At 35.8% G+C, this 23,576-nt stretch overlaps 1 protein-coding gene across 1 annotated transcript in view; it reads left to right on the top strand.

Moving 5' to 3' along the window:
• The window catches only part of PPP4R3A (protein phosphatase 4 regulatory subunit 3A), a 44,090-nt gene extending 24,318 nt beyond the window's left edge, over positions 1-19,772 (top strand). The window contains exons 5-15 of the mRNA XM_008492396.2: positions 6,520-6,597; positions 6,707-6,823; positions 7,303-7,419; positions 8,664-8,795; positions 8,892-8,994; positions 10,288-10,446; positions 11,642-11,811; positions 13,379-13,521; positions 15,566-15,756; positions 16,290-16,516; positions 18,335-19,772. Of these exons, the coding sequence (XP_008490618.1) occupies positions 6,520-6,597; positions 6,707-6,823; positions 7,303-7,419; positions 8,664-8,795; positions 8,892-8,994; positions 10,288-10,446; positions 11,642-11,811; positions 13,379-13,521; positions 15,566-15,756; positions 16,290-16,516; positions 18,335-18,448 (1,551 nt within the window). The 3' untranslated portion in view covers positions 18,449-19,772. The remainder of the gene's footprint in view (positions 1-6,519; positions 6,598-6,706; positions 6,824-7,302; positions 7,420-8,663; positions 8,796-8,891; positions 8,995-10,287; positions 10,447-11,641; positions 11,812-13,378; positions 13,522-15,565; positions 15,757-16,289; positions 16,517-18,334) is intronic.
• The last annotated feature ends 3,804 nt before the right edge of the window (positions 19,773-23,576 follow it).

Below are 23,576 nucleotides of genomic sequence, written 5' to 3'. Positions count from 1 at the left end.
TTTATAGCATTGAGGGGAGCTCCTAAGTTTACAAATAAGAATATTGAGAATTATTTGACATTGATTGGCTCTTGAGTTTGTGGTAACTAAAGGAGGCTATCACAAATTATATGCCTGATGAATTTCCAAGAGCTTAAAAGGCTGACAGTGTAGCTCTAAGACAAGGTTTAAACCTACTTACCTGACATTTATTTATCAATTTATGTGTAGAGCAGTATGCCAGGTTGCACATTTCTATAATCTCTGCCCTCTGAAGTTTTTTTTCCCCTTTCTTCACCCCTTCCCACAGTCCATCTATAAAATGTATGATATTGTTCCATTTCTTTCAGCAGAATAAATAATAGTCTGAGAACAAAATTGAGATTGCTTTTGTTCATTTCACTTCTATAACTAATTCTTAATGTCTTTTTTATATTATTGGTTTAGCATGCATTTCTGTAGCTAGTCATAGCACAATACTTTGGTGAGGATTGTATGTTGTTTCATGAAATACTAAAAAGTTGTCTGTAGCAAGAGTTTCTGGCATTCATTTTCTTAGATCTTATGAGAACTTGGTGCCTACTAACCTTAGATGTGTACTTAAAAAGTGTATGCTTCTACCATGCCTCATGATAGTTTATTGGAAACTACAGATGAGTGTCGGGTTCTTAGCTGATACATAATAGAGGTTGTTGTGCTTCTGCTGTTGGCTTCAGATTGTGTCTTCTGGACTATTGAGGGTATGACAAAAGAGCTTTCTTAAGGAAATTTTACTTCTTTAATTAAAAGCAAGCTCATTGGTCAGTTGGTACCTTGTGACCCACTGCAAATATTTCATGTACAATTGAGTTTTTTCTGTTATTTTCTCTATCACTGTCTCAGAAGAAGAAGAGGAGAAAAACTGTTACCTCCACCATGGTAAAAAAAAGGTGAACTCTAAAGAGCCCCATTCATGTCAGGCAGTATTAACAACAGTGGCACTTCACCCTCATCTCAAACTAGCTGAGCCATATTTTAGCTACAGAAAAGTGACTAGAAATTTGTAGAAGACTGTGCAGATTATGCCCTATGCTTTTTGACAGCTGACTTTACTCAGTACTGCCACTATGTCTTATTTAAGGTATCTGGTGTCATTGCAGATCAGTTTTTCAATTATAGTAAATTCTGTTACTAAGAATATGCTGATTCCTAGGAGTTCTGGCTTTATTAGGAGAGATTATTTTTTGGTTTTTTGTTTGTTTGATTGTTTGTTTAGTTTTATTTATTTTTTTAAATACACAAATTCTATAGTCATGGAAGGTACTGGCTTCCATGATTTTGCTTTCTTTGGTAGGCAAATAATTTGTATGTGTTCTATGGTAAAACCAGAACTAGTGCACGGCTCATATTTTGAACTTAGGGTTATGAACTATGTTTTTTCCCTCCTTCTTCATTAAGGTTCTCTTTCCATACTCTTTATAAAAAAGGCTCACACTGATGGTCTTTTCTGAGAAACAGATTAGTTTATTAGTGATTTAATTGCCAAAGCTCTGTAATTTTAAGTAACAATGTCAGGATCTTGCTGAACTAGATACTGTTGGTTATGATAGATAGTAAACGCACCATACCAGTATTTCCAGTCTACAGAATTAACTACTGTGGAAACCTGCTCAATCACAGGTTTTATATTTCACTGTACATACAATGGAAAGAGGTATTTAACACTTTTTTCCAATTTCAGCCCCTCCTTATATGCTTTTACTGCTTGGGGTCCAGCCTGTTCTAGTCTTAAGATGTCATAGTGACCAAGAAACCTTGCTGAAACATGGAGTTCACCAAGTTGTGAGAATGGGGGTGGGAAGGTAAGTGGTGTTTCTTACTTTTTATGACGCTCTTTTGCAATTTAAAATATATATTTTAATGTTTACACTGGAGGCCACCAGTTCCATCCCTTTGAATTATTAACTAGATTTTAAAAAACAAAAACTTGCAAAACTGCGCCATAGAGTGAGCAAACACGTTTCTTTCTGTTCTCTCACCCCTTTCTCATTGGCATGTTCTTTTTGCCAGCAAGATCCTGCTTTGTTTTTGTCTTCTAGAATACAAAATATTGTTAGGATCAGTTTTGAGTATGTGCTTTTAGATACCAGTGTCTTATTTTTAGGAAAGGAGGAAAGTAGAAAAGGAAAATCTGTATGTTAATATAATTTCAGTGCCTAGTAGAGTCGTGATCACATGGCATTACTGTGTTGGTAATTTTTTTTTTTTTTTTTTAAATAAGAAAAGGTCCCTGTTGCTATTTTCAGTATCGAAGAAATCGTAGTATTTAGGTGCATCTGTATATTTTACTCTATTTATATATAACAATAGGCTGGGTTTAATTTTGGAAGTGGTTTTACAGATAGTTACATCCATGAAAGAAGTAACTGTAATTTCCTGTAGTTGTTATAGGGGAAGAATTGTATCAGTGCATGTTGGTAGTTCTACCCAAATCTATTAGAATTGGAATGTCTCTCGCTAGTCTGTTTTGCACTGGTTGCCACAGAAATAACTTCAGAGATTCACTTTCAGCAAAATTTTCCTTGCAATAAAGTGTGCAAGGATAGCATTTTCTGTAGGAAGTGACTTAGTGAAAGAAGTTTGCAAGAAGATGCTAATGATACAATATTAAGAGTAGAAATTGAATTCCATGTGTATGGAAATTCCAGATGTAATTAGATCCTACTGTGTTTTCAGAGTGTTGTCTCAAATGGAAATAGCATTTTGGTAACAAGTGAGGTATACGTGGTAAGGTAGTCTGAAATAAAGGAGATTGAAACCTTTTAAAACTATGAAATCTTTTGATGTGCTACTAGGGAGGAATATATGTTAGAAGCTGTAATTCTCTGCTTCTAATGTTTTATGAAATTTGTGGGCTGAAATACTTACTGCCTAAAATTAATACAAGGATGGAAAATGAGATAGAAGGTAAACTCTTCTTTCCAGCTTGGGTGATGTTGAGTTTCTTGGATATTTTTTTGAGAAAGTGATATTTTTCATAATTTATCTGTAATCACAGATATGAAGTATCTGAAACCTGAAAGTTAATTATATTTAAGAGGCCATGTTCTCTTGATGCTTCTTAAGTGCCTTTTGTGAGGAGGAGGACTGGTTTGAAAATTGAATTGTTACTGTAAGTAGTGTATATTCTTCTGATCCTGCTTAATCCTGTTTTTGTAGTAATAAATGAGTGAGTAGATGGTCTGTCTTAATTTTATCTTCATGAACTTTGAATGGTATTAAAGCCTAGGAGCATCTACTTAGATCTGGCAGAAGCATAAATGAATATACTTAGTGATTGGTCTATGCATAGTAAGTATTGCTTATTTAATAATTTCCGTGCATAGAGAAATCAGCTAGGTTCTGTAATTATCCCACAAACTATCAGTTACAATTTTGTTTTCTTGGGGAACAGTTCTGACCTTCACAGCTTCTAAAGTGCATTCAAATGGGTTTTGAGACTTCTCTGCATGAAAAGGTCAGATAGGTGCAAAGAATCATGTGTTTGCACTGTGTTCACTTCACTGACAAATTTTAGGGGATTTTTACAAGTTGGACAAAACCAGAAAATATTTAAGCTTGTGTAATTTTAACATTCAGTGTTGGGTGCTTTGTTACTTGTAAAATATGTGAACTCAGCTCTGAGCCTGTGCATTTCCATAGATGCTGGTAGTGTTGATCAGGCATGTATATTTAGATATGCTGCCCTTATTAATTTTACAGCTTGAGAGAGACAGTCTTATCTTTTGAATGTTCACTGCAGTCAAAATTTTTCTATGAATGTGAGAGCGTCAGGGTTTTTCCCATCAATAACAACCTGTCTGCCTTTCATTAAGCACCTGGAATGACATAGCACCTAAATGCACTTCAGGACTAAGGTACAACTACAAAGTTACAGGTTGCTTTTATTTTCTTGCAATAACTGCCATTTGCTGCATATTACCCTTGTAATAAGGGTGGGTGTTTTGAATCAGACCCATCTTCATTCATCTGATTTTAAGTAGATCATGGTTGTTCGTGAGTCCTAGACATTTCGGATAATCTTGTTAATTTTAAAAGACTATGTAATTGCTTCAATGTTATGTCTACATAGAATTTTAAGATACTGTGTTATAATATATATGTGGAGGCTTGAAAAGCAGTTACATGCTGAACTTGTGCAAATTATTCCTGCAACATCAGTGTTAGCATTGAAGTCTTCATCACTTCACATTGTTATAGAGTCCCATGTGTTTTCCAGCCCAGTAACATGGTGAGTGGGTTGACCTCTGCTGCAAATGGTCATACTTTACCAGTCAGGGGTCTGGTGGGATTTGGTTAGAGAGCAGAGCTGGGTTCCTGCCCTGCCTGCTGTCCCCTGCCCTGGAGTGCTGGGGTGCAGCTTCTCTGGCCACCTCTGTCTCTGGAGCTCTGCAGCAGGTCAGAAACGAGACCCATGTATCACCAGTGCTGGGTCTCCCTGTCTGCTTCCACATTTTGAGTTAAAAAAATAATTTTATACATTAGATAATAATGTGTAACTCTTTTATGCAGAAGCACACTAGTCATGACTGGAATTTCCATAATTTTTTTTCTCCTCCTAACGATCATTCTGAGATATTTCAGTAGTATCGCCTTGCACTTGTTGTCAAATATTATGAAGGAAGTGAAAAGTTAATTTCACAGTAAGAATGGAAATTCTTCCTGGGAATGGGGTTGCACTTCCCAGTTGGGGTTAAGCATCCATCTTTTCGAGTTTTGATAGCTGAGGTTAGTTTTATATCTTGAGAAAAATAGCAAAAATAAATGAAAGCAAACTAATCCTTTACTTAAGAGCAGTACTGATGGTGGAGAAGAACTTGCATGTACTTCAATAGGAACAATTTTTGTTATTTTGTGGGTTTTGTTGATTGTGGTTTTGTCTGGTTTTGTTTACTGGTTTTTTTCAGTAAACAGATATATCAATATCTCTTCTGCAGGTCAGTCAGATTGCCAGTAATGTCTAACAAATTAAATATTAGAAAACTTAGCAAGCCATTTAGCAGGTGAATAGTAGGTAGACATCCTTGTATTCTTTCATCACAGCTAAAGTTGGGCTTCTTGAAGCCAAACAACCTTAATAGTTGTTTTAAATGTATTTGACTGTTGAAATCTAAATTTTACATTTCCAGTGGTTGATCCTGCACAGTGAGTTTTGGTAAACTTCATATAAGATCTCTCCTTTCTCCTTTTGTTTTGATTTTTTAGTAATCTCTGCAGTAGCACATGAAATTGTGTCCCAAAATAATTTTTTATTCATTATCACTAGCCTACATGGTCAGTTTAGAAGCACAGCATGAAATGAGGAAAAGTGTGGCATATCCTAAATACAAGGTGTATCTTACAGTTTGGTGAAATGCCTTGTAGGGTTATGCCAGCCCAATTTGGGTTTATCTGTGGTATGCAGTGCTTTGTGGATACCCTGGACTGGGTTGTAGCATTAGCATGGTGTGCTCTTGGAACTGAGGTACTCATTTTCTCAGTAGGGCTGCAAGGTGAGCCTGGCTGAGGTACCAAGGTAATTCGTAATTTAAAAGCATTTATGTGGATGTATTAGAAGTACTTGCATGGTTCAGCCTTATGCTGTGTAAACATAAAGAGATTTGGGTTTCTAGCTCTGTGGCTTTGGTATGGAGGAGTGTTGCATGTGCTCTTGCTGATTTCACAAGAAACAACGCTGGCAGCCCCCCAAAAAACCCCAAACTATCTGATGCACAGCTGTCTTCTTCAAGCAAAGGCTGCCTCATTACTGTATAATATTGGGGAAAAGATGGGAGAAAGTTTAGTTCTGTAGTTGTTAGGAGTGTCAAAATAGATATTTGCAACTTGCAGTTACACATTTGTTTGTAGTTTTTCTAAGACATGCATGAAAACCAGCAGACTGGTTTTTGATTGCTGCCAGTCAGAACGCCTGGTAAGTGCTGTATATAATAGGAACAGTTATCTTGATTTGGTTTCTAGAAGTCACCTTTTTCACAACACTGGAAGGAAAGAATCTTACCTCGTTCCTGCCATTATTGTTGTGTCCTTGCTTTAGGTCTGCTGCAAAGATCTTGTAACATTCCAAAGATGTGTGTGTGTGTGTGTGTGTGTGTGTGTGTGTGAGAGAGAGAGATGAGTGGGAGATTGTGTTTATCAAATGATGTATGCAGCTGAAGCAAGGTAATTGTAGTGTGGTTTAGGGAGATAGGCATGTGACAAAGGGGGAAGGAAGTTAACAGCTTAAGTCAAAGACAAAATCATGTAAATTTTCTCCAGTAGAGGATAGAGACAGGGACAGCCAAAGGACAGTACAAGATACATCATAACTGAGAATGAAGTGTTCAAGATAACAAAAGCTCAGAAACAAGATTCATGTTAATCTGTTTGGTATGATTAATTGCAATACATAAGCGTATGCTCTCTTAATTGCAGGAAGCAAAGAAGTTTAGAACAACTTTTTAGTGTATTTGGAATTCTTTTGATATTGTCAAATAAAGAAATGGTATTGTTTTGCCTTTGTAGGAGGATGAAAAATTTCTGACAGACTTATTTGCACAACTAACAGATGAAGCCACAGATGAGGAGAAAAGACAGGAATTGGTAAGAAATCTGTAAAATATACACGAAAGGGACAGTTACTACAAAGTGGTACTTGCATCTTTTTTTTTTTTTCCTAACTATTAACTAGTATATTATTCTTGTTTTTCAGGTAAATTTTCTGAAAGAGTTTTGTGCATTCTCTCAAACACTGCAACCTCAAAACAGAGATGCATTTTTCAAAACATTGTCAAATATGGGCATACTGCCAGCACTAGAGGTCATATTGGTAAGTCAGCTCAATTTTATTTGTGGTAACAGTTTTGTTTTCTCTTCAAAGAGGTTTTTCAAGGAGTAAGTATTCCAGGCTTCAGTCACATGGTTTTCTGAAGTGTTTCCTGCATTTGTCTTGTCTCAGATTGAGATTCAGAACATGCAAAATGTTTTGTAAAACTTTAAAAGCAGTTATAATATGATACTGGTAAGTGTCCTGGCACAGTTTGGGTTTTTTTTTTTTATTCACTTCACATATTCACATGTTGCTTGGGGTGTAGTTAAGTAAGAAAATATGGGAAACCATAAAACTGTATTTTTTGCCCAACAGTTGTCAATTATACAAAGAAGTTAGAGTCAATTCAGTTTTCAAATACAGTTGGAATAATGGTTAAGTGTGACTTGTAAGTAGGAATTAAAAGCTGCTTGCTTTCAGTTTTTCATTCTGTTTGAGCCTTTTAAGGAAAAATAAATCATTTTACCTGTCTTTTCCAGGGTATGGATGATGCTCAAGTACGAAGTGCAGCCACTGATATATTCTCATATTTGGTTGAATACAACCCATCCATGGTACGAGAGTTTGTCATGCAGGAAGCACAGCAGAATGATGATGTAAGTAGAGGATCTCCAGAAAAGCATGTATTGCTTTTTAATTATTTTTTTTTTATATCTACAACTCTATTAATGACATGGGCCCTAGTTCTGAAGAAGTATGTGGAATATAGTAGTGATGATTGCAGGGTTCTGAATTACCATGTTTTTAAAAGTTCTCTTAGTCAGAAGAGAAGAGTGTTCTTCTCATCTTTACTTATTCTTGTTCCATTGCATGTAAAATGAAACAGGTTACCATAAATCACCATTTTGGTTAACATCAGCTGCCATACAAGAAAACAAAATGCTTTTGAATTATCCTCCTTAAAATGTGAAATACAAATTCTGGTTTTGATCTTAGCGTGTACATGTGGTTTTAATTTACTTGTAAGAAGCCTGTGTTCAGTTTACTATCACAAACATTCAAAGTGGAATTATGCAGTTAAGTGTTTAAGAACCCTTTTTGTCAGAGGTTTACATTTTCCAGAGATCCTCTGTAGCTGATTAATACAGAATGCTGGCACGCAACTGGTAGTAGTAAAGGTATTTCAAAGTGGTTTCCAGTGGACTTATTGTTTTTTCTTTTATCTGCTAAAAACATTCCAGAGACCAGGAAGGCTGGTGCTGCTACTTCTGTACTGAAAGAAAGGGGCAGCTGGAACAGGCTGATGGTTGTGGCCACTTCAGTCTGATGGCTGCCCTCTTTTATGAGGGACAGTGTCCTTGTTTAAACCAAGCAGCCTTAGTGTTGAGATTCCTAAACGCAAAGACTACTTCTTGGGGTTGTTCTTAGGTGAACTTCATATCTTGTGAAGTTCATTAGCGTTATAAAATTTACCTTTTTATATTTGTAGAAAGAAAATTGTTGGTAAAGAGAGATGCAAATTAAGACTTCTGTACTCTGAAAAAGCTTCCAGAAATGAGTTCAATTTTGAGAGAGCTAAGTAGTTGCCTCTGTAGATGTTATCTTTTGGTATTTCAGTTCAGATCAAATTCTAAATTGGATGGCTATTTTGGAACTATTTTTAGCTGCTTTAAAAGATTCTTATTCACTGCTTGCCTTCTTACTGTTGAACCACTGGTCAGAATGTGTCACTGGATGTAAAGTTATTTGCGGGGTTTTGTTTGGTAATTGTTTACGTTTTACAAAATCTTAATAGAACATCCCTTTTAAACAGGTGATAACCCTTTGAGAAGCTAGTTTTCAGGTTTGGTGCAACGGAGTAGCATTAGAATTAATTTTTGCTTTTCTCCCCCCCTATTAGGATATATTACTCATTAACCTCATTATAGAACACATGATTTGTGACACAGATCCAGAACTTGGAGGGGCAGTGCTACTCATGGGTTTGCTTCGTACTTTAGTTGATCCAGAAAATATGCTTGCCACTGCCAATGTAAGTGCCTACCTTCAAATAAAATTACAGTTGGTTTTTGTAGAATATTTGGTGATATGTTATGTAAGTAATTTTTTTCTAATTATTATTCTTCAGAAAACAGAAAAGACAGAGTTCTTGGGTTTCTTCTACAAGCACTGTATGCATGTTCTGACAGCCCCTTTATTGGCCAATACTACTGAGGACAAGCCTAGCAAAGGTAATACTTCTCTGTTGGGCCCATCAAGGGTGTGGAATGTCAGTGGTTGCAGCAGAGTAACTGTCAAAAGACGTTTTCTGTCTTCAAGAGATTCTGAGACTGTAATATGTAGTCCGAAGTAAAATGTTGATTCATGATTTAGTAGTTATTTATATGTATAAAATTCAGCAGAGATCTGATTAAAGAAGTGAAAAGCATCTGCTGCAGCTTTTGTTTCAGCAGAAAGTATTTGTATAATTTTTAGTAACTCACGAGACTGCACAGTGACATAGAATTGCAAACGTGTGTAAATATTAAATTTGGTTAGCAGAGAAGATGAAAAATCACCTCAGAATGTGCACATCACAGTACTGTGCTCAATTTGAAGGTACTGGTTGTAAATCAGACTAAGGAAGCATAAATCAGTAATGAAATTGCTGTTCTTGCTGACTACTAGCAGCAGTACTGTATTTATTGATGTCATAACACGTCCAAAAGGAGGTAAATAAATGATAAATATATATTCTGTAAACTTCTGTATAGGTTTCCAAATAATAAGATAAATTAATCTGTTTTATCTCTCCTCCAGCTAGATTGGAAATAAGATTTTTGCTTTTTAAAGAAAGTGTTCTTTAATAATCAACAATCTGGCAAAAAAAATTTTAACATGTATTTAATTCATTACTTGTCTACTTTAAAGCAGGATATGAGTTAGGTTTTTTTATATGGCTGTATCTTAGAAGTATAGGAAAAGCCTGAGATACTTCTTGCATAGTACTTTCATTGAAAGGTATAAGAGATTACATTTTTAGTACAAACCTAGCCAGGGCTCTGTGTATAGGGCAGTGTTTTGTAATAGAGACATAGGGACATCGTAGTGAGATATAGTTAAATAAGCCTGACTATGAATGCTAGTGTTGAAATCTGTGTTCCTGAACCTTCAAACACAGATTTAAGACACACAAAATTGAGTTGTTTCTGTATTTTGAGTGTTTCCTGCTTTGTCTGCAGGCTTTTGCAATTTCTATTCTATTTTGAAGACTAAACATCACCTCCAGCATGTTGTATTACTATCTGTGAGAATATACAGGAACTTTGAAATGTTTACCAGACTGAAGCTGGATATTTGAAGCTAGCTTCTGAAGGCAATATAGAATCATAGAATCATAGAATTGGCTGGGTTGGAAGGGACCTCAGAGATCATCGAGTCCAACCCTTTTACCACCGTTGCGGTTGCTAGACTATGGCACTGAGTGCCACATCCAGTCTCTTTCCTGCATAAGTTTAATTATTTTCCATTTGTTTTTATAACAGATGATTTTCAGACAGCCCAGCTCTTGGCATTAATACTGGAATTGCTAACTTTCTGCGTAGAACATCATACTTATCACATAAAGAACTACATCATTAACAAAGATATCCTGCGAAGGGTACTTGTTCTCATGGCCTCAAAGCACGCTTTCTTGGCATTATGTAAGTTTGAAATGTAAAAAATAAACTAGTATTCTGTGAATGTTAAGTGTTGCATACTTTCCTATCACTGGAAGAAAACTGTTCAGAGATGATGACAGCTTGTGAGTGAGTACAGAAATTCTGCTGTAACACTCTGTGCTTCTCATGCTGATTCATAGATGTATCAGCTAGTATTGGTGAATAATTTTGTATTTGTAGGTGACTTTTTTCGAAAAGGCAGAAGTTTTTCAAAATCTCAACTTAGAGGTGAATTGAAAAGATATTATTTCAGTACTGAATGTCTTAAATTTTGAGGGGTTTTAGTAGAAATTATCAGAGGTTTTTAATTAGATGTACAGTTACTGTCAGGGGTATTTAATTAGAGATACACTTACCTGACTGCACCACAGGAGTTGAGCGTGCTGCTCTTCAAACTCTGGTAGTTTCTTGACCATGCTCAGCACAGTGCTAGCAAAACAGTGTGACTTAATTCTGCAGGCAAGTAAGACATTTTTTCCACAGTCCTGTTGTACATGCAGAGTAAAACAAAGCCCAAAGTTGATTGAGGACTACCATACTATAAGGAGTGCCTGTTATATTTGTAACTGAAATGTCTGGTAACCCTTGGATAATCCCTTTTCTTATACACCAAGTTGCCCACAAAAATGGACCACCTTGTGAGATGATGATACTTCACTTTGTTTCTGCATGAACATGATTGTGAATGCTTTGGATTTTTAAAAAGAGCTTTAAACTGGATGTAAATTAAGTCTTTGCTTTAGTATGTGTGTAAAGAATATGCCATTTACCAATTTTAAAGTTAGATAGTTTGCATCGTAATCAAATAGTACTTAAAGAAATGTGATCAAACTTACATTTGAGTAATAGAAATGATTAAATAATTCCCATAAGTAATTGAAAAATCAGAAATGCACCTTTATAATAGTATTATAGTCAAACAGTAGTATATTATTCAGTAAACAAAAGTTGTGTTAAAAGGATTTCCTTATGATAGAATATGTAAGCAATCTTCAGCAGTGTAGTCATGACTGTTGAGAAGCAGAGAATACCTGAATGTATTCCCTTGTCCAAATAACATAGTGCTGTAGAAGAGCTGAGGTTGCAAACTGTCCTAACTCTTGCTAGTATTTGCTGAATTTTTTTTTTCTGTTGCATTAAAAAACTTAGTGTTCTCTTGACAACACTTCTGTTTTAGGTGCCCTTCGGTTCAAGAGAAAGATAATTGGCCTGAAGGATGAATTCTACAACCGTTACATAATGAAAAGCTTTTTGTTTGAACCTGTGGTCAAAGCATTTCTAAATAATGGTTCCCGTTATAATCTGATGAACTCCGCCATAATAGAGATGTTTGAATTTATCAGAGTGGTGAGTGCTGTTAATTGCTGGAGATAATTACTACACAGTTTGATCTTGTAGTTCAAGAAGACTTATTTTTTGCTTATACCCTAAATAATGCTGGCATAGTGATGTGACCATATGATACTGGATTTAAATGAATTTTCTTTTGTATCAGTTACATGTTCTTTCTTACATTCAGATAGTACCATGACTTAAAAATTAAATTTATCTGATACTCTGTGTACTTGCAGTACTCAGATTTGCAAAGGCAACTCTAATATAATTTTATCATACAGATTGGATGTGTCTGTTATGAAAGGAATGTAACTTGAAACTACTGCTACGAACACATAAAATTTAGTCGTGCTCTGTAATGTCAGTTCAACAGAGCATGTAAACTTATAGAAGAGATACAAGTCTTACTATATTAATGGAGTGGTAAAAAGTCCCTTCCATGGGGAGTATCGTAAAATATGCAGATTTGGCTGTCTGAACAATTTTGTTTCCTCACTGTTATCTGCATCCAAATTCTGACAAGATGCTGTACAGACTGTAAATGTGGTAAGTGGGACCAAACTAGGATGCAGACAGTCAAGAAGGAGTATGTCAGTTAGGAAAAAGTTACTTTGGTTGCCACTTGAAATCTGTCGTTCCTCTTTGAGTTGGAACTCAAGGTGGTTCAAGACACAGATGACTTGGTCAGTGTAGCCGAGTTGTGTTCAAACTAAAAAAAGTTCATCCGTGTAGGTGGGCTGTGACTTTGCTATGGTCTTTCAGTACTCTATGTACAGCTCATGCTATGAGGAAATAAATAATCTTCTGTTTTCTTGCCCTCTTTTCACATAGATAAGCAGGTTGCATTTTCAGAATACTTCTTGGTATCTGGAATTAATTTTTGTCAATTGTCTTTTAAGAATAAATCTTAATAAAATAGATCACACAATAAAGTTGTGCATTTGTTATTACTGATACATTACCATTTGTAAGAGGTGACCTTTGAGCATATAACCAAAAGAGGAAATAACCGTTGTACTCAGATTTCTGTTGCTTTGCTCATCCTTAGCAGGTGGTAAGTCAGGGGGTTATTCTTTGGTGTGTTCCAGGGGTTGTGCAGGGCTAAGAAAGCCAAGCAATGGCACAGGAGCAATTTCCCTGTGGTAGGATGCAGACCTGGGCTAATCTCAGCTGTTTTGGATGGCTTTGGGCATCCACAAAGCTAAAATGAAATAGCAGTGCAGCTGGGAGGTTTTCATAAGTCACCATAACCTTGTTACAAAAATACTTATAAGTTACAGTGGTAAAGACCTGCAGATTTGGTTTTGATATTTTCAATCAGGGTTTTAGGTTTTATTCATGTGTTTTGAAGGAGATACTTGTAGGAAATTGTTGCTGTTATGCTGGTTTCATTAATCAAGTAATTTGAAGCTCTAGATTTTTACCTGTACTTCTATGCATAATCTTCTTTTTAGCACAAGCTAATTTAAGATGATGCTTCCTGTGGAATGCTTAAAAATAATATCTCATTTCAGTTACTTTTTATATCAGATTAATTTATTTGAATGAAAATAAGTCACTTTGTTGTTCGTTCTTACAGGAAGATATAAAATCATTAACAGCTCATGTAATTGAAAATTACTGGAAGGCACTGGAAGACGTAGATTACGTGCAGACATTCAAAGGACTGAAACTACGATTTGAGCAACAAAGGGAAAGACAAGATAATCCAAAACTGGACAGGTAAAATGCTCTAAATGCTCTTCTTAGTATATCAGTGCTTCAGTTTTGTTTTGGAAATGATGGGTTGTTTTATGATAGAGGGAAATGTAAATAATTTAGACTCCTGCTTGCATCTCAGGCATTGATGAATGTAGTTGATAAATGGCGTGATTTCCAGATGTGTTGCTTCAAACTCCTGATCAGCTTTCAGCTAACATGAGATGCTGGACCCCCAGTAATAATTAAAAGTTGTCATATCCTGAACTTGTGTAACAGTATTGTAGTGAAGCTGAAAGTCTATTAGGGATCCAAAATTCATTTGTTTAAGTAGCAGATTCCCACTGTTAGATCTGAAATTTTAATTGTTCATTTGTAAGTTAGCATTCAATGAATTTTTAATTCAAAAATTCACATCAGATTTCCTTTTAGTTCATATGGGAGCAGATATTTAGATAAGCTCAACCAAAATGACGGAGAAGTAGAATACACACAAAAAATTTCAGAGGATGCCTTTTTGTGACTGTTTTTTACTCCATCAGCAAATCTAACAATCTGATTTACCATTTGAATCACTCTTTCTGTTTGTTAGTGCAAAAGTTCCCTTCCTTAGTACACAGTTACCCAAAGTTAAAAGTTAGGGTGTATGAAAAATAGGAAGTTTAGGACTTCCTACTTCACTGTTTTGTTTTTTTTTTCAAATGGTGCTATTTTTCTGTGTATTTTCATTGAAACAAAGTGGGCTGCTTGTGTGAATAGGTGAATTATGCTTAAGAACTGTTAGTAAGAGCTGTTCTTGTTCTGTTGTCTTGAATGATTTTGAAAAAATAGAGAAATTAATCCTGTCATAGTAGTCATAGTAGAACGTGTTCAAATTTCAGACATCTAAATTACTTTGTTTTCTGCCACAAGGTTTCTAAATCAATATTTAAATTTGAAACTTGTATAATTAAAATGATATTCTTAATAGATTTTTGAAAAACAAGTAGATTTGTTTTAAAATGTTGAAACGCTTTCAAGGGTAAATGCAGGATTTGCAGTTTTTGACTACAAGTGTTTTACAGGTGAGAAGTCATTTTTGCTTGTCAGCTAAATTTATCACTTCAACAGCTGTGAAATTCAAGCCCATGCTCTGAGTAGATCTCTAAATGGAATAAGCTTAGTATATGTTATTAACATTTTGATTCCAGTAACAGAGGCTTTATGAAAAAACACTACATTTCAGACTTACACTGTGGCCAGTAAGTTTGAAACAAGTACCACAGAAAACTTGTCAAGGTTTTCATGCTTTTATTGGAAAATGACTGTTAGAATTGACATCTATCAACGAAAAAGAATTCTTTCAAGCTCTCTTCCACTCCTCCACCCTCTGTTCTTCAGGGTGCACACCACTGTACCTTTCTCCAATGCTGTAATACTGCTTCTGTAAGAAAAAAGAAAAGAAAAGGGGGAGCAGAGATAAACCAGCACTAATAATAGATCCAAAGGAGAGAGAAGTAGCACTTTGTATTCAAGGCCCTGAAGTATGAATAGTACTTATCTTGATCAAAAATTGTAACAGGTGGATGTGGCAGAAAGATAGCTGCCTTGTTAATATATCTATTTTAAACTGGAATAATTTAAGTTAGATTTCTAGGGTGTTCTGGGTTTTTTTCTGTAACACGTTGAACCCCAAATAAAAAGGCCGTAGTTTCTAAACACTGTTTCACAAATTTGTATTTACCAGTGCAAACTGTTAAACCAAATCTGAATGCAGCACTTCAATGACAGTTATTAACATTACTTTAATAGTGGTGTTTGTAAGCTTTGTAAGTTTTCTACAGAATTTTGGACACAGAGTAGACTGAGTGTGCTATTAAGAAAGTTGTGCTTTGATTCTTTAGAAAGAAAGGTTTTTAAGGGTATTTGCATTGAAAATACAAATATTCACATTATAGAATTATGTGGTGTTTTTTATTGCTCTGCAATGCTTGTATTTCTAAGCTGTGGCTGCAAATGTTGAGAAGCTTTATTATTAATATGAGTTGTTTTATTGAATCAAAAGTTTTAAGACTTAACTGTTCTGCAGCATGCGCTCAATTTTGAGAAACCATAGATACAGAAGAGATGCAAGAACCCTGGAGGATGAGGAGGAAATGTGGTTTAATACTGATGAAGATGATATAGAAGATGGAGAGGCAGTGGTGCCACCTTCTGACAAAACTAAAAATGATGAAGATATTATGGACCCTATCAGTAAATTCATGGAAAGGAAAAAATGTAAGTGATGATAAGAAGAATGTCATATGACTTACAAAGAAGCTGTAACTTGTGTTGTTTAGTCCTACTGCAGTGAATCAGTGAATCATTTGTATTTAATTTTTCCTAAAGTTCATAGATCTTAAAATAGCGACGCCAAGTTGGTAGACCACCCCTTCAAAACAAGTTTTACTCTCTTTGAAAGCAGAAGAATACAAAATATTGTTGTTGATTTCTTAAAGCATTTGGACTGCAGTTGTGGATGACAGTCAAGTTTTCCAGTGTTTTATTCAGGTCTATAATTAAAAATTTTCAGTGTAAATGTTCAACTGGTACCATTGGTAGAATAGAAGTGTTCATTCCTGGCCAATGATGACAGCAGGTAGGTGGTATAGTAGTATAAAAAAAAATAAATCTGTGATGACAGATGTTATCTAGTTGTACATAAAATATTAAGCCTTTTCCTGCACAGATAAGTGACTTTTAATTAAATGCTTTGCTAAAAAATACTACTTGACTTTTACAACTTTTTTGTGTATTTTTTTTCTCTCCAGTAAAAGAGAGTGAAGAAAAGGAAGTTCTTCTGAAAACTAACCTTTCAGGTCGTCAAAGCCCAAGTTTCAAGCTTTCTTTTTCCAGTGGTACAAAATCTAACCTTACCAGCCAGTCATCTGCAAGTAATCTGCCTGGATCTCCAGGTTCTCCTGGATCCCCAGGGTCCCCTGGGTCACCAGGATCAGTTTCTAAAAGCACATCTCAGATGGCAGCTATTACAACTAAGGTACTTTTGAATGGACACAGGTTGACTGCACTGTTACACACTAGGAATTTGCTTTAGCATCACACTCAAGTTTGTGTGAATTCTAACAATGGACTGTCTGCTCTGCACGGACCTTTTGTCTGGCCTTTAGCATTTTTAAGGAAATCTGACATGTATGGAAAAAAGAAATAAAAGCTCTTTTGATGCCTAGACTCTGAAAGTATGAAGTATACAACAATCAGCAGTTTGCAGCAATCTTTACTGTAAACAGAGACAATGCTTTTGTTTTACTAAATTGTACAGGGATATTTGGCAGGTAGAAATGTAGAAGTACATTGGAAACATTGCCAAATCTTGCCAGACTCTATGATGTCTCACCACCCCCACTGAGATTTTTCTACTATTTCCATTTTAAATATTTTTCAGAGTGATATGATTGGCACATATGAAAGAAATTAATTGTATTATGGAAATGTGCTTGCTGTAAGCCTAAAATATTAAAAAAATATTAATAACCTAGCATGAATGTTGTCCTCGCAGAGTCCTAGCAAAAATAACATAGTTTTGGATTGAAACATGTTGAGGTAGAAGAAGAAAGTCCATTTAAGAGTCAGTATGTGAATATCCAGCAGTGAATATCCAAAACCAGTGTTTTAAAATATGTTTTAGAACACTGTTAGATTTTACCTCTCTTTTTTTTGCTAAAACCCTATTTAGACTGTATCATGGAAATAAGTGACAGGTATTTTCTCAGTGCTGGGGGACAGATAAAGTGGTTTCAGTGCAGCATTGGTCAGATAATAATAATCTAATTTCCTAAAAGTATTTCCATTTCTTACAAGTGAGGTATGGCAGAAGCAGGTTTATTTCATTTATGGAAACAAATACAGTAGTAAGCCAAGCACTTCGTAAAAGCAAAATTGTCTGGGAATTTATTTCAGTCTGTTCTGTTTCTGCTGGAGGCTTGGTCTCCCAGACAGAATAGTTCCTTGCATCTGAAATCCCATCTTTATATATGAAGTATATTGCATACAGTAGTGGCTCCAAAATTTCAAGTTGTTGTGGCAAAAGAAAACTGTTCAGATTACACTGAATATACAGTGCACTGAAAAACTTAATGAATTCAGGCATAAGCCACCTTCTTTCAGTAAAATATACACTGTTAATAAATGTGCCATAAAGACTAGAAACAGTATGGAAATTGGTTTTTTCACTAATTATCCAATTCTGTAATTTTATGTTTAGTATACTCAGTGTATATACTGTAATACTGTGCAGATTATTTGTAATTGTTTATGGAGTTGTATTTTGGTATACAACTGGCTGAAATTTTCTAGTGTGGATGAGTTAATTCATCTTTGCTAGTAACTGCCATTGTAGTCAAATGCAGGTTAAGCTTCAGAAATTGCAATGCACTGTAGTTAGAGCAGATTTTAGGTGTTCATGATGCCTCTTGATGGGTCCAGAGCTGCCTAATACTAAGCTTTGTGATTATTTGCAATACAATGAAGTTTTTAATATTACTAGCTAAGTTTTCAGCTGCCAAGTTATTTAAATTTTATAACCTGTACACCTCATCCAATTTCATGATACAAAATATTCTTTAAGTTATTACACATTTAAATTAGCTTTTTTGAGGACTGTGTTCTAAAAGTGTGGTAATTCAGAAATTCAAATTGATACTGAAGGACTCTTTTTGTTGTGTTTTGTTTTATTCAAAAGTTAACAAATCAGTATGCGTATGGCAGTATTGTATGCAAAGATCATTCTCCAATGCAAACATGAAGTATCATTGTGTAAACATTTACTTAATTACAGTAATTGTGTTGCTCTTTGTAGGGAGGCCTGGTTGGGCTTGTAGATTATCCTGATGATGATGAAGATGATGATGAAGATGAAGATAAAGAGGAAACTCTACCTTTTTCAAAGAAAGCAAAGCTTGAGTCATCATAATGGCAACTGCTGAAGAACATTATAAGTTGGGAAAAGGATATTTTTTCCAAAAACAAAACAAGCTCACAGCAAAGCAGCAGTCTTTTGTGAAATAGTCTGTGTGACACAGATCAACCTATACAAATGTATTTCTGCCAATCAAGTGCCAATTCAAAGGAGCAGAAGAAGGGGAACTATTTGGTTTAGGGGAAAGACTTACGCCTTTGAGCTCTCCAGCTTGGACCACATGTTGCCCTTTTCTCAGGGAAGGAAATGGAAAACAAACAAAAAAAGCAAACAAAGCCAACAGGGCAAGAGTTTTGTTAGTGGAACTCTGGATTGGCTGGTCAGTTGCTACAATCAGAATATGCTTTCTTGGACCATGTTATGAGACTTTTGAAGAAAAGGCAGGTTTTGCCATAATTCTTCAGTAGTTAAGAATGCCAGCAGTTTCTTTGTATAAAAGAGACTTGCCTTTGAAATCGTACATTCTGAACATTTTAGTCAAGCTACAACAGGTTTTAAAAACCTCTACGGGGGAGGGCTGAATATAAAGTTTCCCTTTTTTTTTTTTTTTTTTTAATCTTCCCTTTGCCCTTTAAACTGCAGATTTTTTTTTTTCTCTGAAGGTGGGGGATTTGTTTGTCCCTTCTTGATTAAAGATTGAGTGGAATTCTAGATGTGGTCACTTTTGTGTCATAAATTTTTTTTGCCCCCCTGAGTGTATGCTTAGTTGTTGAGTATATATTTGGGACCATTAAAATTTTTTGATGTAATATAATCTCACTGTTGTGCTGGTACCTGTTTGACCCTGTGTAATTTTGTTCTGCATCACAATTCTTAATATGTTTAGGATTTTATGGAAGATGGTATAGTTTTTATTGGAAAAAAAAATAATCTTACCACAATGTGCATAAAAGCAATACTATTTTGTGACTAAATATTTTATATTAAATTTTACATCAGCAACTGTCTTGAAAAAATTCAGGGAAATAGGGTGGAATAAAAAAATTGAAACCTATAAATATGAAATTAGTATTCCAAAGAGACTATGAAATTTCATAACTGAGAACAATTATGGTAAACTAACTCATCAATATGCAAGAGGGATGATTTAGGAATACCAATACTTTGACTCATTTAACTTAAAAAATAAAAATTATTAAAGCTGAAGGAAAATGACATTAGTGATGTTTTCTTAAAACCTCTGATTCCCTTTGGAATACCAGTTTTAGTGAATTAAAGATGGTTGTAGATTAAACTCTTCACAAGGATACCATCTTTTGAAATTCATTCTAACTTTCCATTGAAAAATGGCAATTAAATTGTGGGTCTAACTCATTCATTCTAAGACTTCATTCTTGCCCCTCTTTCCAAAATCTGTTTAATATAAGTTATTAATATGTTTTATCCTGCTTCCTTGCTGCCTTTACAGAAGCTGGCTTTGTACAGCAGCTCGTACTGCAAAGGGGTTTATTTATTTCCTTTGCAAATGAGATGCCTTCTTACGTGTACTTTGAAGAGTTGGTTTTGGTTTGGACAGTCAGAGCACCAGTGCTGCAACAGTGGTGACGTTACACATTAATGTGTCATGTACACATTAAGAGATGTGTATTCAGAGAAATAAGAGCTGAAAATCTGAGGCTGGACATATATGATCAGATGCAAGTGTGGATTAACACTTTGTTTCTGAAAATTGTGTATTGCATGGCAGATTCCATGCTAGCTAAAAATGTCAAAGGTTTTGTGATACAACTTTAATGCAGATTTAAGAGGGAAAAGTAATTAGCCATCTTTTTTTCCTCAAAAAGTTCATTTGAAATCACTTATCAAGGCTGAGTTTTTATGATGTATGTGAAATGTCTGACAGGGTTAGGCTCAGCAGTTCGTTTTCCAGAAAGTGCCGCAGTTGTGCAGTTGGTCACTACAGGATAGGATACAATCTTTGTTGCAATGAGAGTCCCCACACTGTCTGAGCAACCTCACTGTGACTTGATTTTTGTAACTTTGGTGTCAGGGCAGACATCGTGACAAGGAAGTTGGGCTGAATTAAACTCCTTTTCGATCTGTCAATTTTTTTGAGCATAAAGCTCTCAAAAGTTATCCTTCTAGTATCCTCACATCCCCTGGGCTCTGAGGAAGTCATTCTTCTGAGCTGGCTGAAGGAACATCTTTTCTTGGTGGTGGTGCTTGCATTTTTTTGTGTTCTTTCAGACTGTGAGTGCCTGATCTTCTGATGTTTGTTGCAGTCTTCTGAACTTCTAGATACTATCATAATACTTGTAGGAATCTTGGATTTTAGACTTTCAGTTCTTGAAGCGTTACACATAACAGAAGAAATGCTATCCATATATTACTGGGCTCAGTCAGAATAATAATGAAAGTAGGAATATTTTGGAACTTAACTATAGTTTTATTAAGTTATAAAGGACTGGTAAAATATTAAGCTGTACAGCTTTTAGTGCTGACTTATGGTTAGACAGTGAGTTGTCTTCTCAGAGATCTCATCCTTATGGCCTGAGAGGACATGTCTACACTTAGATGATGGATTCATGGAAAGCAGTTAGCAGACAGGTGAGTTGGGGACAATGGTGGGTATGCTCTTGCCCAGTGACTTGTGTATTCATGAAAGTCATTCATCAGAATTTCAGGGGAAAAAATGAAATAGTGGGATTGTGAGAAGTGATGGATATATTAAAAAAAAAAAAAGTGGCATAAGTTAAAGAGATGGAAAAATTATGTTATGAAACCATGTTCTATTCTAGGTTTAGTTTTAATACCATTTGTCCACATCTTGAGAGCTGCATGTATATTGTATTTAACATGGCTCAGTCATCTTGACTGCATTTCAACTGTATCCTTAAGTATGGTTTACCAGGTAAATCCTTAAGTGTCACACATACAAGGTACAAGGTTTGAATTGTCAGTGCAGGCCCCTTTATTTCTACAGTGCTTAAAAGACTTGCTGGTCGTTACTCTGTACACTTCTTGGCTTTCAGTTTAGGTTCATTAGGGATACCAGACAAAAGTGATAAAAGCACCTGGTCCTCCAAGGAAGCTCACCCTTTATGCTAATGAAAGTAATTCCAGATAATCTGAAATGCTCCCAGATTTTCTTCTCTACACAGAGGGTGGCTGTCTTCAGGTAATGGTGCATGTCACTGAAATACAGATGTCCTATGTTGTGAGGGTAGAAAGTTCTGAAAGTTTGTATATTTATTTAAGTTGCCTCTAAAAATGTACCTTTCTGTAATACCTATTTGGTAAACAAGATCAGGCTGTTAGTCTGTCTTGTAGCCCATCCAGATGAGAAGTCATGTAGGCCCAATCCTTTCCCAAAAGAAGGATGAAACTATTCAGAATGGCTGTTTCTGAATAGCTGGCTGTTTCTGCATCTCTGCAAATCTCAGAAACTTGAATTAAACATCTGTTAAAAGTCTGTTCTCATATTGCTGCTGTGGTTCCATTAGGGAACCTTTCAGGCCAGCACAAGTTACGTGGTTACCTTGCTAAGTTAAGTTTGCCAGCGTCTGTAGAGTGGGCACTTAAGTTGAACCCTTCTGTTATTGGCAATTTTACAGCTATGGAGTCATCCTGGCACAATGCTGTCTGTGTTAGTACTGCAGTTCCCCTGCCTTGAGGATACTGAAACATACTTCAGGTAAGTTGTGAAAGTAGGAGATGGGTTCTCATGAGCTCTCCTGCAGCCTAAGTGCAAAACTGGGCAAGCATTCAAAGAACAGAAGTTACCAACAACAGAAGGTGTTCGAGTTGTCATGTGCGTGTTTTCTTTCTGCTTCTCCTGCTTTCTCCTTTTGGAGTCCAGAAGAAATGAAGGTACATACAGCTTATGGTTCAGTCCAGAAAGGGGTGCAGGGCAGGTGGGGTTGCTGCAGATAGGCCAGAACCTGCTGTGGAAGGATTAATAATGCCTGATTTCAACCCTAGCCACAATTTAAAGTCTGCTCTTCATGTGAGGGAGGCAAAACTTACTGTGCTTTCGTAGGTGTCTGACTCAGGCAAGCTTATATCTTGATTTAATATTGCTATAGTTATATAGCAATATATATATTATATATTATTATATATTATATATATTACATATATATATATAAATATAAATATATATATATATTCTAGTCACAGTAGTTGGAGCATGTAAGTTTTGTGAGTTTTTTTTAAGAAATTGAAACTCTTCAAAGCAAAAACTAAACCCCGTGGGCTGCTGGCAATCAAAAAGGCAAGGGGGAGATGTAGTCTTATGTCACTTGTACTTATGAACAATGTAAAAATAAAACAAGCCAATTTTGTTTTTTTTAAATCAAGTAGAATGCTGTGGACAAGTGATGGAAATAGTTAATGGTTTACAGTTATTTCAGAAAAGCCAGTAGCTTTTCTGTGCTCTGTTGCATCTCCCAGAGGTGTAAGATGTAATGTCTGTGCTGGAATTCTGAAATGGCTCGGTATGAACAACTGTTTGTGGTTGAGGTATAGGGTGGAATTATGCTCACAAAATGTGCATCTGTAATACAGACCAGGGATTATGTGGGATAAATAATGCTGATTGTGATACTTCCCTTGTAAGCAACTTTAAAATACATGCATAGAGACACTTCATGTGGGCTGCCCACTGAAAAAAGTTCAAAAGAATTCATTAGTTCCATTAGCATTGCTTCTGAAAATACATATAGAGACCTTACATTATGGTGATGAGTTGTCAGACAAGGGCTAGTCCTTTCTCCTATGTTTCAGATGTACGTTTTATTGGCTGAAATCTTGGAGTTTTGATTTTTAAGTATGCGTACCTCAGTAAGACTTATTTTAAACCTGCTGATGTTGAGTGGCCTTTTGGCAGCTGTGGTGTTCAGGCGGGAGGATGATGCTGTGTGTTGCAGAGTTCAGTACAGCCTTCCACCCCTCTGGTGGGACCAGACAATCCAACTGTACCTTCACTCTGTCACTGCACTGCTGGTGAATGGGCAAGGACCCCAGGAGGAAACTATAATGAGGGATGTGTGGTTTCTTAATCTTCCCATTCAGCAGGATTTGATCGGTGTTTTGTGACTTAAGGATGGAGGTAACTGGAAGCACCTCCTGATGAACCAGTTCACAGGAGTCTATGCTAACAACAGAAATCTGTGATAGTAGT

The sequence above is a fragment of the Calypte anna genome, chromosome 5A, assembly GCF_003957555.1.
Source record: "Calypte anna isolate BGI_N300 chromosome 5A, bCalAnn1_v1.p, whole genome shotgun sequence".
Taxonomy (NCBI): Eukaryota; Metazoa; Chordata; class Aves; order Apodiformes; family Trochilidae; genus Calypte; species Calypte anna.
This window is presented reverse-complemented; position numbering and strand designations above follow the sequence as displayed.